The sequence below is a fragment of the Solanum dulcamara genome, chromosome 9 (assembly GCF_947179165.1).
Source record: "Solanum dulcamara chromosome 9, daSolDulc1.2, whole genome shotgun sequence".
NCBI lineage: Eukaryota > Viridiplantae > Streptophyta > Magnoliopsida > Solanales > Solanaceae > Solanum > Solanum dulcamara.
The window spans coordinates 52,751,518-52,766,359 of NC_077245.1; the positions used below are offsets into that span (position 1 = coordinate 52,751,518).

At 37.6% G+C, this 14,842-nt stretch overlaps 1 protein-coding gene across 5 annotated transcripts in view; it reads left to right on the forward strand.

Annotated features, from left to right (window-relative positions):
• Positions 1–220: 220 nt before the first annotated feature.
• The window catches only part of LOC129904285 (protein HESO1-like), a 29,419-nt gene continuing 14,797 nt past the window's right edge, over positions 221–14,842 (forward strand). For 2 of the 5 annotated variants that reach the window (XM_055979829.1, XM_055979831.1), the window contains exons 1-4: positions 221–347; positions 1,381–1,442; positions 13,073–13,261; positions 13,490–13,666. In XM_055979829.1, coding sequence (XP_055835804.1) covers positions 1,424–1,442; positions 13,073–13,261; positions 13,490–13,666 — 385 coding nt within the window. In that variant the 5' untranslated portion in view covers positions 221–347; positions 1,381–1,423. Of the gene's footprint in view, positions 348–1,362; positions 1,443–13,072; positions 13,262–13,489; positions 13,667–14,842 lie in introns of all 5 variants that reach the window. The other 3 variants (XM_055979830.1, XM_055979832.1, XM_055979833.1) reach the window with 3 other exon arrangements.

Genomic DNA, 14,842 nt, shown 5'->3' on the forward strand with positions numbered 1-14,842 from the left:
CTTGTATTATATGAGTTTTATAAATTATTCTCGCTAATATGTATTAAAATTATATTATAATTGTATTATAAGTGTTCAGTGAAAAAAAATATTATTGCTATAAATAATAAATATTTTCTTAATGTTTTACATTTATGTAAATTTCCCCACAGACTCTTATGACTAGTATATAGTTATATAGAAGAAGTAAATTTAAAAGTAAATAAAAGAAAACAATTAGATAAATTGATAAAGTATTTTCATTGTTGTTGTTGTAAATGTTTTTTAAGAAAACTCCAAAGTCCATCGTTAATCCTCACACCACCCCCAAGTCACCGGCGGCGGGCAACCGAATCCATTGCTTGAAGGTAAACTTTTCTCCATCCCCCCCCCCCCCCCAAATCTTTTTGCTTCCATGGCTGGAGGTCCAAGCGTTATACTTTACTTGCTTCGTGATTTCGTTTATACATTTGAGAACTGTATCAAAATCTCAATTACTGAGGATTATTTATCAAGATTTGGTTACCATTTTGTAAGAAGGTTTTGGTTTAACAATTTAAATTCCCCCAAAAATGAAATCCAAGGGATCAGTCGGTTATTGAAGAAGTAGAACACGCTTCGATTGGCTGATTTTGTAGTTATACGGGTGCGATTTACATTAAAATAGGCAGAAGTTTTTGTAATTTTTTGGTAGAAAGAAGTTGCAATTCTTGTTGATGTTCTAAGCTATCATTGGGTATCTAAAGAAGTTGAATTCAAGCTTTAATTTTGTATTTTAAACCAAGTATGCTGCTAGAACCCCGGGGCCCGACACAGAGCAAAGATGAAAGATGATTCAGAGGTATTGAATGGACATTTGCCATCCTAACTCTCCGACTCCTACCCAGTTTTGGGTTAGTGGAGCAAGAGAAATAAGTTAAAGGAAACCCCTCTCCAATGGCCCAAAAATAAGATATTCAATGTAGAATCAGAATAGTTGTTATATTCCTACCCTGTTTCCTTCTCTCTTTGTCTAAAAAGAATGAATCAGAAAATATATATCTGATGTTGCGCCTGGAGCTAAGAGTAGTTACCATACACTATTTTATGCCAAAATACCTTCTGAGAAAAGTTCTATTGGTCGTGCTGTACCTAATTCATCTCATGAATAGTATGTTTTTGTCCATTGTTCATAGTTGATATTCATTGTTCTATCAAAAATAGAAAATTACTTTTGTATCATTAAGTTCTTTTCTTTTCTGATTCTTGTTAGATTATTTATTACTCCTTTAGTTTTGAACTATAGATTTATCAGCAGTTTTTGTGCACCTTCTTGCCCACAATTGTTATAGTTGAACCTCTTTCTCTAATCCCTTCTCATGTTGACTATATCTGCTGGTGAAGTGTTCATTTCTATTGCAGTTGTGAATTAATGATCGTCTAAAGGTTGATCATCTTCAATACCATGGTTTTTTCTGTGGAAGGTTAGTCTTCACTGTTTTGCATGTGTATTTCACAGATGTAAATGCCATCTTAAGATAAAAAAATGTTACCTAAAAAACAAAAGGAAAAGGAAGATAAGAAAAGAAAGAAGTAAATGGTGCTCTAGCCAAGTGCCACAGATTCCCATGGTTCTTTCTTCTCCTATTTTTTTCTTAATGTTTTTTCTATATTAAATCAGCTTAGGAGCCCTTTTTTTGATAGGTGGACTTTATGTGTCTTTGACACAGGATGTTGGTTATCTTTTGTAAAGAGAAAAAATCATTTGTGATTGTGTTTTGCTAATTTAAAGTTGCATTCTTGTACTCTGGACTTGTGTCATGGTTCCATTTTTCTTTATTTGTAATTTTTTTCTGTAATAAATTGAGCAGACAAGCCCTTTTGCATTTTGCTACTTAAGAGTTGTATTTTTGCTCATTGGAGCCCATTATTCAACTTTCAGGATTCCTTTGTTTATAATGTTAAGGGAAGGGAAGGAAAGGAAGGGAGAGGAAAACACCCAAGGGTGTGGCCTAGATGTTAATGAAGTGGGCTGAGAGCCATGAGGTCTTAGCTTCAAATTCCAGTAGAGGCAAAAATACTAGGTGATTTCTTCCCACATGTCCTATCCTTGGTAGATAGAGTTACTTGGTAGGCTGGTGGGAGGTGATAGATATCTATGGAATTAGTCAAGGTGCCATAAGTTGTTCCGGACACCATGATTATTAAAAAAAGGAAGGAAAAGGAAAGAGGATGGTGGTGAGCTTTTTTTTTTAAAACTAGTAAATTTGTATATATATGTTAGAATCCGAATATTACAAGGGCCTAATATTTACAAAGTACTACCTACATCTATGATTCTATGATGCTATGTCTATAGTGAGTCTAAAACATCAATAATAGAGACATGATCATTAGAAAGTAACTAATTACACCAAAAACATAGTAGCAAGATGCAATTGAGCTTAATCTGTTGCATACTATTCTCTATGCTCTCAAAACACCTAGAATTCCTCCGCTTCCATACTGTCCCAAATGCTTGCTGGGACTATCCTCCACCTGAGCTTGTTCCCAGCTTGTTTAGGCCTATGTAATCTTCCCAGTCATGCTCCATGCTATTCCTTTGAGGTTCAAAAACAATCTCCATAGTTGTCCTGTGATTCTACAATGTAAGAATAAATGATTCACAGTCTCTGCCTGCTCCCCACACAAGAAGCACCTGGGCATAAAATTATCCCCCTTTTCATTAGGTTCTCTTGGGTAAGCACTGCCTCGTTTGCCAGAAGCCACACAAAGCATGCCACTTTATATGGTATTTTGGTTTTCCATGGCCCTGCTGGTTGTGGTTGTTCATTTTCCAATATGCTTTACTCACTTTGTATGTTCCTTTCTTCTCCTTGCCACCATAGTTCATGGACGGTGGTGAATTTTGAACACAGAACTACTGTGTTTTAGATTCCCTCTCCTTTTCTTTCCTTGTAGATCCTTCTATGACATCTTCAATTTCAGAAAAGTTGGATTCCAAGTCATTTTCTAGTCATCTTTGAAGTCTTCATTCATCTTTGACCCCACCCTTCAAGCAAATTAGGACATCTAGAGTCTTCCTGTGAATGAGCTCCTTCGTTCTCCAAGCCTTAGACGTCCTTGTCATCACAACTGCTTTTACATCACAAGCCATCATGAAAAGTATGGGAAATTGCCTTGTCTTGTCCTTCCACCTTTTCAGAATATCATAATCATTTTCATTTTCATTATTCTTGTTTTAAATAAAAATTTAGTTCGTGAAGACTAGAAGTAGAATGTCAGGGTTGGGAAGGGAGCCTGTTCCAAAAATCAGTTGAAGCAAAACGATTAGAAGAACTAGAAGAAAAAACTGAAGATGAAGTAGTAATAAAAGGTCTTATAACCTATAACACTACCATATGACCTCATACATGTCATGAGCTAATGCTGATTTATATAAATTTACATTTGGATGATATTCAAGCATTTTAAAGTGTTATACAAAAAAAAATGATGACCCTCTCTACTTTAGCTAACCTACCGAAGATGTAATTAAATAGGTAGGAAGTATGATCAAAAAGTACTAAAGCATTGTTAATAGTAGGATAATAAGTACGAGGAAAAAGCTCTTTAACAAGAACTATTTTTTGTACAAAAAATAATGCACTTTTCACAAATCATCCAATCTCTACAAATTATAATTGCATTAGGTATCACACAGACATATTGATTATTTGTTTCAGTTAGTGGATCTTTATTTTAAATGCAAGGGGTAACATTTCAAAATTGAATTCCATCTAGTTTGTACATGTAATTTTAACTTTTTAGGTCTAAGTTTATAGGCAATATGCCATTTAAATTATGCTTTTCTATGGTCAGAAATAATTTTAACAATGAAAGTAATTACATTCTTAGATTGTTTAATATATCTTTACCGGTGAAAAGTAGCATGACATTCACATCTAATATGAAATAAACTGGGAAATTCAAACATGAATGTCTTATGGTACTTCTTGTGAATAGATGGAATTGGTGAACCGTCATCTTTGGATAAATCTGAATAAACATCTTAATGATACTCAGATGGTTTGGCTTGGGACTTCCATAATGGAGGTCTCAAGTTCGAAACCCCTTGCCTGTGACAACAAGGGGTTGGCCTTCTGGGTCAAGCTTGTCACACGTGAAAAATTAGACAGAGGAGAATTGAGAGAAACTTTGCTTAATTATTTCCTCAAGCTACTGGTTTAATTAGTGAATATATAACTGTCAAAATAGGAAATAATATATTAGACTTTATATTTGGGTTAGTTATCTCTCATGGGAAATGGGCCAGCACTAGAGTCATCGTTACGCTACCAACTTATACATTGGTGACTTGTTTCGGTGATCTCTTAGTCTTTTTTTTAGTCTTACAAAAAAAGAAAAATCTTTTTTTAGCCGGCAATAACTCTTTCAATTTAGTAGATATTAGTGAAGATTGTAATACATGGTTTCTTTAATAGAACAGAGTCGAAGATTCACAAGTAGAATGAAAATCAATGAAGAGCACATGCATTGTGTTTGCGAAGCACTTAAACATGCATCAAATGTGCTAGGGGCCTCTGTAATAGATAGAAAGGAAAATACAAGCATACATCTACAGGTCTATTGGAACTTCAAAAAAAATATGGCAAGTTTGTAAGAATAGACTAGAGATATGGGTTGGTGGTAGAAAGTCCTTCGGCTTAATCTTGGAGTCTGATTACATCAAAGGGAGGGGAAATATTGCTAATAAGATTCTTCGATTCTTGGGGAAACTATCTAACAAGGGGTTTAACTAGTTCACGTACATTCAATCTAGTCCACTTTGGGTACTGTAGGTGTTTCAGTGTTGAGGAGGTTAAACGTGCTATTAGCAGGATGATGAGGGGGAGAGCGACCGGGCCCGATGAGATTCTGGTGGACTTTTGGAAGAGCACTGACAAGGCAAGTTTGGAGTGGTTGACTAAGTTGTTTAATGTTATTTTGAAAACTGCTAAGATGCCCGATGAATGGAGGTAGAGTACTATGGTTCCATTGTACAAGAACAAGGGTGATATCCAAAACTGTAATAATTACAGGGGGTATCAAATTGCTAAGCCACACTATGAAGATTTGGGAGAGAGTGGTGGAGATGAGGGTGAGGAGAGGAGTGTCAATCTCAGAGAATCAGTTAGAATTCATGCTGGAGCGGTTGACTATTAAAGCAATCCATCTTATGCGGAGACTGGTGGAGAAATTTAGAGAAAGAAAAAGGGATCTCCATATGGTGTTCATTGACCTTGAAAAGGCTAATGACAAAGTTTTGAGGGATGTTCTCTGGAGGTGTCTGGAGGCTAAAGGTGTCCCAATGGTGTATATTAGGGCGATAAAAGACATGCATGCTGGAGTCAAGACTCGAGTTAGGACCGTGAGAGGTGACTCAAAGCAGTTTTCTGGTGAGATGGGACTATATCAGGAATATGTGCCGAGTCCCTTTCTTTTTGCCTTGGTGATGGATGAGCTGACACGGTCTATTCAGGAGGAGGTTCTATGGTGTATGCTATTTACGGACGACATAGTTTTGATTGATAAGACTCGAGACAGAGTTAACAATAGGTTGGAGGTTTGGAGACAAACGCTGGAGTCCAAAGGGTTCAGATTGAGCAGGACCAAAACAGAATACTTGGAGTGCAAATTTAATGTTGCGATAGAGGAAGAGGGCATGAAAGTGAGGCTTCCCACTCAACCTATCCCCAAGACAGAAAACTTTAAATATCTTGGATCCATCATCCAGAGTAGTGGGAACATCGATGATGATGTCACACACTGCATTGGAACAACGTGGATGAAATGAAGGCTTGCCTCTGGAGTTCTTTGTGATAAGAAAGTACCACTTAAATTTAAAGGTAAGTTCTACAGAATGGTGATTAGACCAGCGTTGTTATATGGAGTGGAGTGTTGGCCAGTAAAGAACTCTCATGTTCAGAAGATGCATGTGGCGGAGATGAGTATGCTGAGATAGATGTGTGGACACACTAGGAGTGATAAGATCAGGAATGAGGTTATTCGGGAGAAGGTGGGAGTGACATCTGTGGTAGACAAGATGAGAGAAGTGAGACTGAGATGGCTTGGGCATGTGCAGAGGAGGGGTTTTGACGCCCCAGTTAGGAGGTACGAGCGGTTGGATCTAGGGGTTATGCGGAGGGGTAGGAGTAGACCGAAAAAGTATTAGAGAGAGGTGATTAGACAAGATATGACGCTACTCCATATCATCGATGACATGACCTTAGAAAGAAAAGAGTGGAGGTCGCGGATTAGGGTAGAAAGCTAGTAGAGATAGAATGGTGTCTGGCCGTGTGCCGATTTAGGGTGGTCGTAGGTCTAGGCGTGCCTTTATAGTTGTGTTGTTATTGCATTTGATTATCACTTTATCACATTACTTTGCTATCATTATTATTCTTGTTATTGTTCTTGTCTTGTAAAATTTGCATCTTTTTTCGTTTTTTTGTGCCATTATGCTATATATATTGTTTTTCTCTTTTACTTGAGACTGTGACTTTTGAGCCGAGGGTCTTTCGAAAACAACCTCTCTATCTCTATGAGGTAGTGGTAAGGTCTGTGTACATCTTACCCTCCCCAGACCCCACTTATGGGATTTCACTGGGTATTTGTTGTTTGTTGTTGTATTGACGTCAAAGGCAAAGACAAAGCAGTTATTATTTTGCCAGAAACAACATTTAGTGAAGGTTTGGGGGGGGGGGTTGCTAAAATATTTGAATCTTCCATTAATAGGTGATCAACAGCCCCAAAGACTTTATATGCTATGGGGAAGACAGATCATTCTACAAACACAGGGGAAAGGAATTACAAGGAAGCATTAGATAAAAGTAAATGGTCGCAGAAGGAAGCGATGGTAGATGCTGATGTAGAGGTGCTGAAATCTCACTCCCATCTCGCAGATAAGGATCTTCTTAGTAGATGTCAGGTCGGGAAGTTCTCAGGGAAAAAGACACCCACTCGAAATGATGTAAGAAGGTGGGCTCAGCAATCTTGAAAGGGAGCTCATGGAGTCTAGGTGTATGATATGAATGGTTTTCTGTTCTTATTTGAGTTTCATTCCACGAAAGCAGCGGAACATGTTTTGATGGGCGATTGGTTGAGAGAAGGTCGCCAACTGAAACTTCAATAGTGGACACCAACAGTCGGAACTTTTTATAATTTCGACTGGACTTGGATTTGATCTTTAAGGTTACCTCTTAACTTGTGGTCCAGGTCGATGATGAAGCAAATAGGCAAGAGATGCAGAGGATGGATAGAAATAGAAGAGGAAACTGAGTTAACAAATCATCTGAGGTGGGCTAGAATACATGTCAAGGGCCCCAATAGAGAAAATTCCAGCAAGCGTAGACGTTGCCGATAGAAACATCATATTTACACCACGGATATGGGTTGAAGCTCTGGCCATCCTTTGGAGATTGGAGGAGGGAGGATGCAGTACAGTGGGTGAGAGAAAGGAGGGGGAAAATTGAGGTGGAGGACAGTCAGAAACTATGAGGTTTGGAGGACAGCGACTTGTTGATAAAAGCGCAGAGGGGCAGGTGGGCGTTGGCAGGGTAAAAGATAAACCCTATGTAGCAGATAATAGGAACATGAATGGCCATGTGACTGAGAAGGATATTTTAAATGAAGTGGGTCAGATGTACTTTTGAAAGAGCTTGGGCCAAAACAAGGGGGCTTTTTACAGATTGGCCAGGAAGATGAGGCTTAAAAAAATAGGAGCCTTTTTTGGGGGAAATTAATAATTGGGGAGACAAAATAGCATACAACGGCAACAACAGTACTTCCATTGAAGATGGGTGGGTGGTTGTGGTGGTGGTGGATTGCTTTGGTAAAAGCCAGAGGCAGCAGTGGAGGTATCATAGTTTTGTGGGATAGAAGGTGCTGGAGAGGGGAAATAGTGGAGAGTGGGGACAGATGATAACTTGCAAGATCAATGGGATAAACCAGGACCTCTCCTGGTACATTATAACAGTTTATACTGATTGTGGGAGGAATAAGAGGAGGGAGTTGTGGGAGGAAATAGGATCTATGAAGGGGGCTTGTGAGGAACCTTGGATTGTGTGTGGGGATTTCAATGTCACAAAGAGAACCAACTCCGACAGGCTAACAGGAGCTATGGAAGAATTCTCTGAATGCATTAATGAGTTGGATCTAGTGGATCCCCCTTTATTTGGGGTACTCTACACATGGAGAGGAAGAGCAAATCACAGATGTGCTTCCAGAGTTGACAGATTTCTATACTCATCTATATAGGTTGACATGTTTCAACAGATAAATAAGAGTGTTCTGCCTAACTTGGGACCACAATCCAATTATGCTTGAACATGGGGACTTGTATTTTAAGAAGACATATTTTAAGTTTGAAAAATGGTGGCTGACAGTGGAGGATTTCAGGAACAAGATGCATGAATGGTGGATCTCTTTTGAAGTAATATGGAGACCAAATTTCAAGTTAGCCTCAAAACTGAGTTTCAAGAACTCAAAGAATGGAGCAAGGAGAATTGGGGGAACTGGAGGAAAAGGAAAGATCAAATCGTGGCACAGGTTGATAATCTAGAACTCATCCAAGAACAAACAGCATTAACTGAAGTTGAACAGCTACAGAAGGCTCACTTAGCTATGGAATATGAAGAAGTAGCCAGAAATGAGGAGATATCACAGAGACGAAGGTCTAGAGTTCAATAGATTAAGATTGGAGACAAAAACACAAAGCACTTCCACATGGTTGCCACAACGCATAAAAGGATCAATACAATTGACACTTTGCTGTTTGATGGAGTTACCGAGTTAGCACTGAGCCTTTGTCTATTAAAACCTTCATTATGGAGTTGTATGAGAATATCTACAGGAAGACCGAAAGGTGGAGACCAAGCTTGAATATTCAGGTGTCTCAAGGATTACAGTGGAAGAATAGGATTGGCTAACTAGACAGCTGAGGAGGATGAAGTACTGGATGGGATTAGATTGTGTGTTGCTGACAAGGCATCTTTTCCAGATGGTTGCACAATGGATTTCTTTCTGGCAGTCTGGGAAATTTTGGAGGATAGGATGCAAACATTTTAAAATTTCGTTCTCAACAAATGTTTGAAAAAAAGCTTCAATGCCACATTTGTAGCACTGATCCCTAAGAAGGCGGGGTCAATTGAACTTGGGGACTTTAGACCTATTAGTCTAATTACTGGAGTCTACAAGATTATTGCTAAGGTCTTGGTAGAAAGACTAAAGAGAGTAGTGAGGAAATTATTCAATAAACATCAAATGACATTCATTAAGGGGAGACAAATTATGGATGCTTCCCTTATAGCTACAGCTAGTGAGTGCATTGACACCAGATCAGAGGAGAAAAGCCGTGAGTTGTGTGTTAGCTAGACATTGAAAAAGCTCATGATCATCTTAACTGGAATTTTCTCATTAGCACTTTGAGACATATGGGGTTTGGGTACAAGTGGTTAAAATGGATGGAATTTTGTATTAAAGCTACTAGGTTCTTTATTCTGGAAATGGGGAACCTGTGGTTTTTTTCCCAGCAGAGAGGGGGCTTAGATAGGGAGATCCTCTATCTCCTTTTCTTTTTATTTTAGCTATGGAAGGCTTGGATAGCATGATGAGAAATTGGCTCTCAAAGCAGATGGATCAGGAGCTTTGATGTGGGGAACAGAGCAAATGAGGTTGTGGAAATCTCTCATTTATTGTATGCTGATTATACAATTATATTTTGTGAAGCAAAGCATGAACAATTTGCTACACAAGGGTGATTCCAGTGGTCTTTGACGCTTGCTTTAGGTTGAAAGTTAACTGGAGGAAAGCAACATTTTTTCCTGTTAAAGTGGCAGAATAAATACACGTGTTGCTGACATCCTGAATTGTAAGATAGAAAACCTGCTTACTTTTTATCTTTGAAAGCCCTTGGGTGCAAAGCACAAAGCTGTGAAGATGTGGGATGTAATCACAGAAAAGAGTTAGATGAAATTAGCATTATGGAAATCTCAATATCTCTCCTTGAGAGGAAGACTCACTTTGATCAACTCAGTTTTAGAGGCTTTGCCGACAGATGTGTCTTTATTTCCTATTCCGAGCAAGGTGATCGAGGCGCTGGATACCCCAAGGAGAAACTTTATTTGGAAGGGAAATAAAATAGACAAAGGATTCCCTTTTTTCTGTAGTGCTTCATGGATCGTCAAGCAAGCTCTTCTGGTCACTAACCAGGTGAAGCATTTCCACCTTAGTTGGTGCCATACTTTTCCATATAGACTTCCATTGCCCTGATGTCCTCCCTGCAACTTCAGCCCGCCCTCTTTTATACACTCTATTCACTGAAAACTGTCCATTCTGATGATGTTTCCATATCATTTTATCATTTTCCATCGTAGTTCCTTGGCAGCCCCCAATTGCTGTCAACAACTCTGCTTACCTTGCTCTTTCCCAATTATTTACCATTCTTCTGAAAGTAGATTCCATCCTTAAGGAGACCACATCTCTTCTATTTTGGCTTCAGGATTGGTACATATTGAAAATAGTCCAGGAAATAAAGCCTGCAATGTCCCCTGTCCACTCCAATGCTCCTTCCAGAACAAGATTTTGTCACCTTTACCCACCTTGTAATTTGAATCTTCCTTCAGAGCCCACCAGAGAGATCTAATTGTTCTCCATACCCCCACTCCATAAGTATTTGTCACCATTGTTCATCTTGTCCATATTTGTGTTGGATCACTTCCTTCTACAAGGCCTGGTCTTCCTGGTTATATGTCCATAACCATTTCATGAGGAGACTTTTATTCTGTAACTTAAATTTTTGACCCCAAGACCTCTATACCCTCTGCTTTGTTGGACTGCCTCCTACTTGGCTTCAAGATGCTCATCATGCAAGGAGGGCTTAGAAACAAACAACCATCTCTTCCTACATTGTAGAGTTACTGCACAAATATGGACACTATAATTATATTAGGAAGAACAGGGGGTGGGTGGGAGGAGCAACAAAAGCCAAAAGAGATGGTGAAAAACAGTACCTGCTTGCATTTGGTGGAATATCTTGAAGGAAAGAAATGATAGGAATTTTGATTGCAAAGAAAGCTCCATACAAAAAATTAAGTGGAGAGTCATCACTTCTTTATGTTTTTGGTGTAAAGAGCTAAGTATAGAAGAGGAAGTTTAGCTAATGGACTTCATAGGAATTCTGTAATCATCTTAGTAGTGTGATTTCCATCTAGTCAATCTTTTTTTACATCTTTCCATGACATCATTCCATATATCTCTTGATTTACTTTTTGCACCCAGAGGCATCCCTAAAGTAAATTGTTGGAGTCCAGTTAACTGTTGAATCCTAGCCACCTCATTAATTGGGAAAATAAGACTTTTTTTTCCCGTTAACGTGAAGACCTGAAATAGTTTCAAAGAGAAAAAGAATAATCGTCAAATACTTCAACCTACTCTCTTTTGCATCTTAGAATATGATATGAATGTGTCATCAACATATTGCAAGTGTGTTTCTTCCACTCTTTCATTCTGTTCACTTGCTACATTGATTCTCTTATCCAACCATTATTGTGGTGAAGACCTGAAATAGTTTCAAACAGAATAAGAATAATCCTCAAATACTTCAATTGACTCTCTTTTGCATCTTAGAATATGAGTGTGTCCTCAACATATTATAAGTGTGTTGCTTCCACTCTTTCATTCTGTTCACTTGCTACATTGAAATCTCTTATCCAACAATAATTATGGGCAGTCTTCACCATATTGTTAAGTCCTTCCATCACCAGAATGAACAGAAATGGTGATAATGGATCACCTTGACTCAATCATCTTTGAGATGGGAAAAAACTTCAGGTGAGCCATTTATAAGAATAGAGTACCTAACAGTGGTAATGCAAAATCTTATCCATCTAATCCATTTCCCTCAAACCCCATATTTTGCAGAATTCCAAGCAAAAAACTCCAATTCACATGGTCATATGCCTTTTCAATATCCAATTTGCACGTGATGCATGTTGTCTTATCTTTCATTCTGGAACCTATGCATTCATTGGCAAAAGAACAACATCAGTGATTTGTCTGCCTTTCAAGAATGCCATCTGTTGAGTATCTACTAATTGTGTATCACTTTCTTTAGAGCCTGTTTGGATTGGCTTATTTTAAGTGCTTTTAAGCCAAAATAGCTTTTAATCACTTTTGAGTGTTTGACTAATTTAAAAAAGTGCTTACAAGAACTTGGTTTTAAGCTAAAATGATAAAAATAATCCAGAAGCCATAAGTTAGAATTTCTAGTTTATGGCTTTTGGCTAATGGCTTATAAGCCAAAAGCCAAAAGCCAATTCAAACAGACTCTTATTCTCCCTGTGAGGATCTTGCATATCAATTTATATAGCTCCCTATTAAACTAATAGGTCTGATATCTCTCTATTCCCTAGCGCCATTCTTTTTGGGAATAAAAGCTATGTAAGTTGCATTGAAGCTCTTCTCAAAAACTTCTTGAGATTGAAAGTTCTGCATAGTGGACATTACATCATTCTTTAAGATCACAATGAACGAAGAACCCCCATAGTGTACCCATCTGGACCTGGTTCCTACAGATAAATATTAATATATTATTAGCTGAAGAATCCTTGAAATTCGTTCTCTGATTGAGAGACAAAAAAATTGTTGAAAATTTGAACTGCTGCTGTTCACATTGCAGTGAATGTGTGCGGCTAATTTTGAAGTTATGCACAGTATCAAAAGAGAAAAGGGAAAAGAAAAGAAGAGAGTTCTCTTTCTAATTGAAAGCTTTGTTATTTGATACAAATTCTGCTGATGATCGGCGTTGAAACGACGAGTCTAAAAGTTGGTCCATATAGTGCAATCAGCTGATGGGTTGCACTTTCTTTTGGGGGATAAACTTCTGCTGATTGAACTTGTATGATGATATTGAATGCAGTGGTGATTTTGGTCATACTTTTATCACCTTTTGGTGAAAAATTTACTTCTTCTATTGACTGAGTTCCTATTTTTGATTGAGTTACTGCTCTGTGAGGAAATTTTTTATACTTTAACTTGCAAGTGAAAATGCCATCAACTAATATAACTATGATATCAGTCCTGTGTAAGGAAGCACAACAGCGTGAACAGAAGCAGAGGAAGAAGTACACAGCCACCTTAGAACAATTATCGGCATATGAAGTATTGCTTGATGAGGTTTATGTGGATTGTCGCCCTAAACCAAGCGATTATGATGTTCGAAGAGATTTGCTTCGTATCTTTAATGAAATAGCAAAGGAGATTTATGGTAATTGAATAACAGAATTTCTGTAATATGCTATTTGAATTTAATAATCTTTTGATATGTGAAGGATGGTAGTCTATATTGAGTCTCACAATGTTCATCAATTTGTCAGGTTACTTCTATTTCATTGTTATAAGTAGTAGATGGGGGGCGGGGGTGCGGAGTTAAATTTTTTAATCCATAGCATAGTGCCATACTCTTAGTACAAGTGCTCATTTCTCTTTGTTTCAGGCTATTCTGCCGATGCTCCTGTCATTGAGGTGTTTGGGTCATTCTCAATGGATCTATTCTGTGCTAAAAGTGACTTGGATCTATCTGTCAACTTCACCAACAGAAAAGTTAACATGACACGGGAGAAGAAGATTCAAACTCTGATGAAATTTGCAAAAATGTTTTATATACTTCAAAGTAACCTTTGAACTTGTTCTTCAGCTTTATGTGATTTTCATGTATATTTTGCCCTTCAAGAATCTTATAACATCTAAAATGTAGTCATAGTGAGGAATGAGTAAGTTTAGGAAGGACTTTGAAATCAAGCACTTCTGTTTGTATTGGTAGGCTTTACAAGGGAATATGGAATTGTGGTGCTTTGGTCATTACATGATGCCTTTTCATATTATACTAGTGGTGGTGCCCTTAGGGCTCTTTGTAGAATTTTCTTAGATGCTTGTCTTAGTTTAATTAGGTTTTGGTTTGTGTGTGTGGGGTGGGTGGGTGGGGACTTAAACATGTGTAGGAGATAGGAGTATTTGACTGGTAGTTTGTGAGATTTGAATTGGCTAAGTCGGCTACACTAGGTAGAGTATCTAGGATGCTTTCTGTTAGCAATTTACTAATACTAGGTTCTTTTAATAAATTCTTTAGCTCCAAGTCAGTTAGATGTTTTAAACTTTAAGCTTCTAGCTTCTAAAAAAAATCATTGAACATGTTTCAGTTATGTAATTAACTAGTCCAATTATTATTATTATTATTATTATCATTATTGTTGTTGTTGTTGTTGTTGTTGTTGTTGTTGTTGTTGAGAAGTTAAAAGTTAATAATTTGTTATTCTCTTATATGAAACTCCTTTGTATTTGTTTGAGAAAGTAAAATATCTCGAGACATTTTGGTCAAATTTTAGGTGTTTGGTATGAAGGAAAATGTTTTCCACGGAAAATGATTTCCTAGAAAATGTTTTCTTGGAAAACAAGTGGGTGTCTCACTTATTTTCTAGTATTTGGGAAGTAAGTAAGAAAATATTATCCAAGATCATTTGTACGTTATCTAGCAAAACATCATGGAGACAGAATGTGATGAGGAGTGGGGGGATTGGGTGGGTGGGCTAGGGACAATACACTTGAAATGTCACTTATGCAGCTTATTTTCCCTACTTCCATTAGGGTAGTCATTTTCCTCATTTTTAAGGAACCTGTTTTCCCAAAGAAAATGTTTTCCAAACATTTTGACCAACCAAACATAGAAAAATTGGAAAACATTTTCTTTCCTCCATACCAAACACTTGTCAACCTAATTTCAAAAGTTTATTCTTATCATATCAATATTCCTAAGACCCTAATATGATTATCCTTTTAATGTTATATTCTC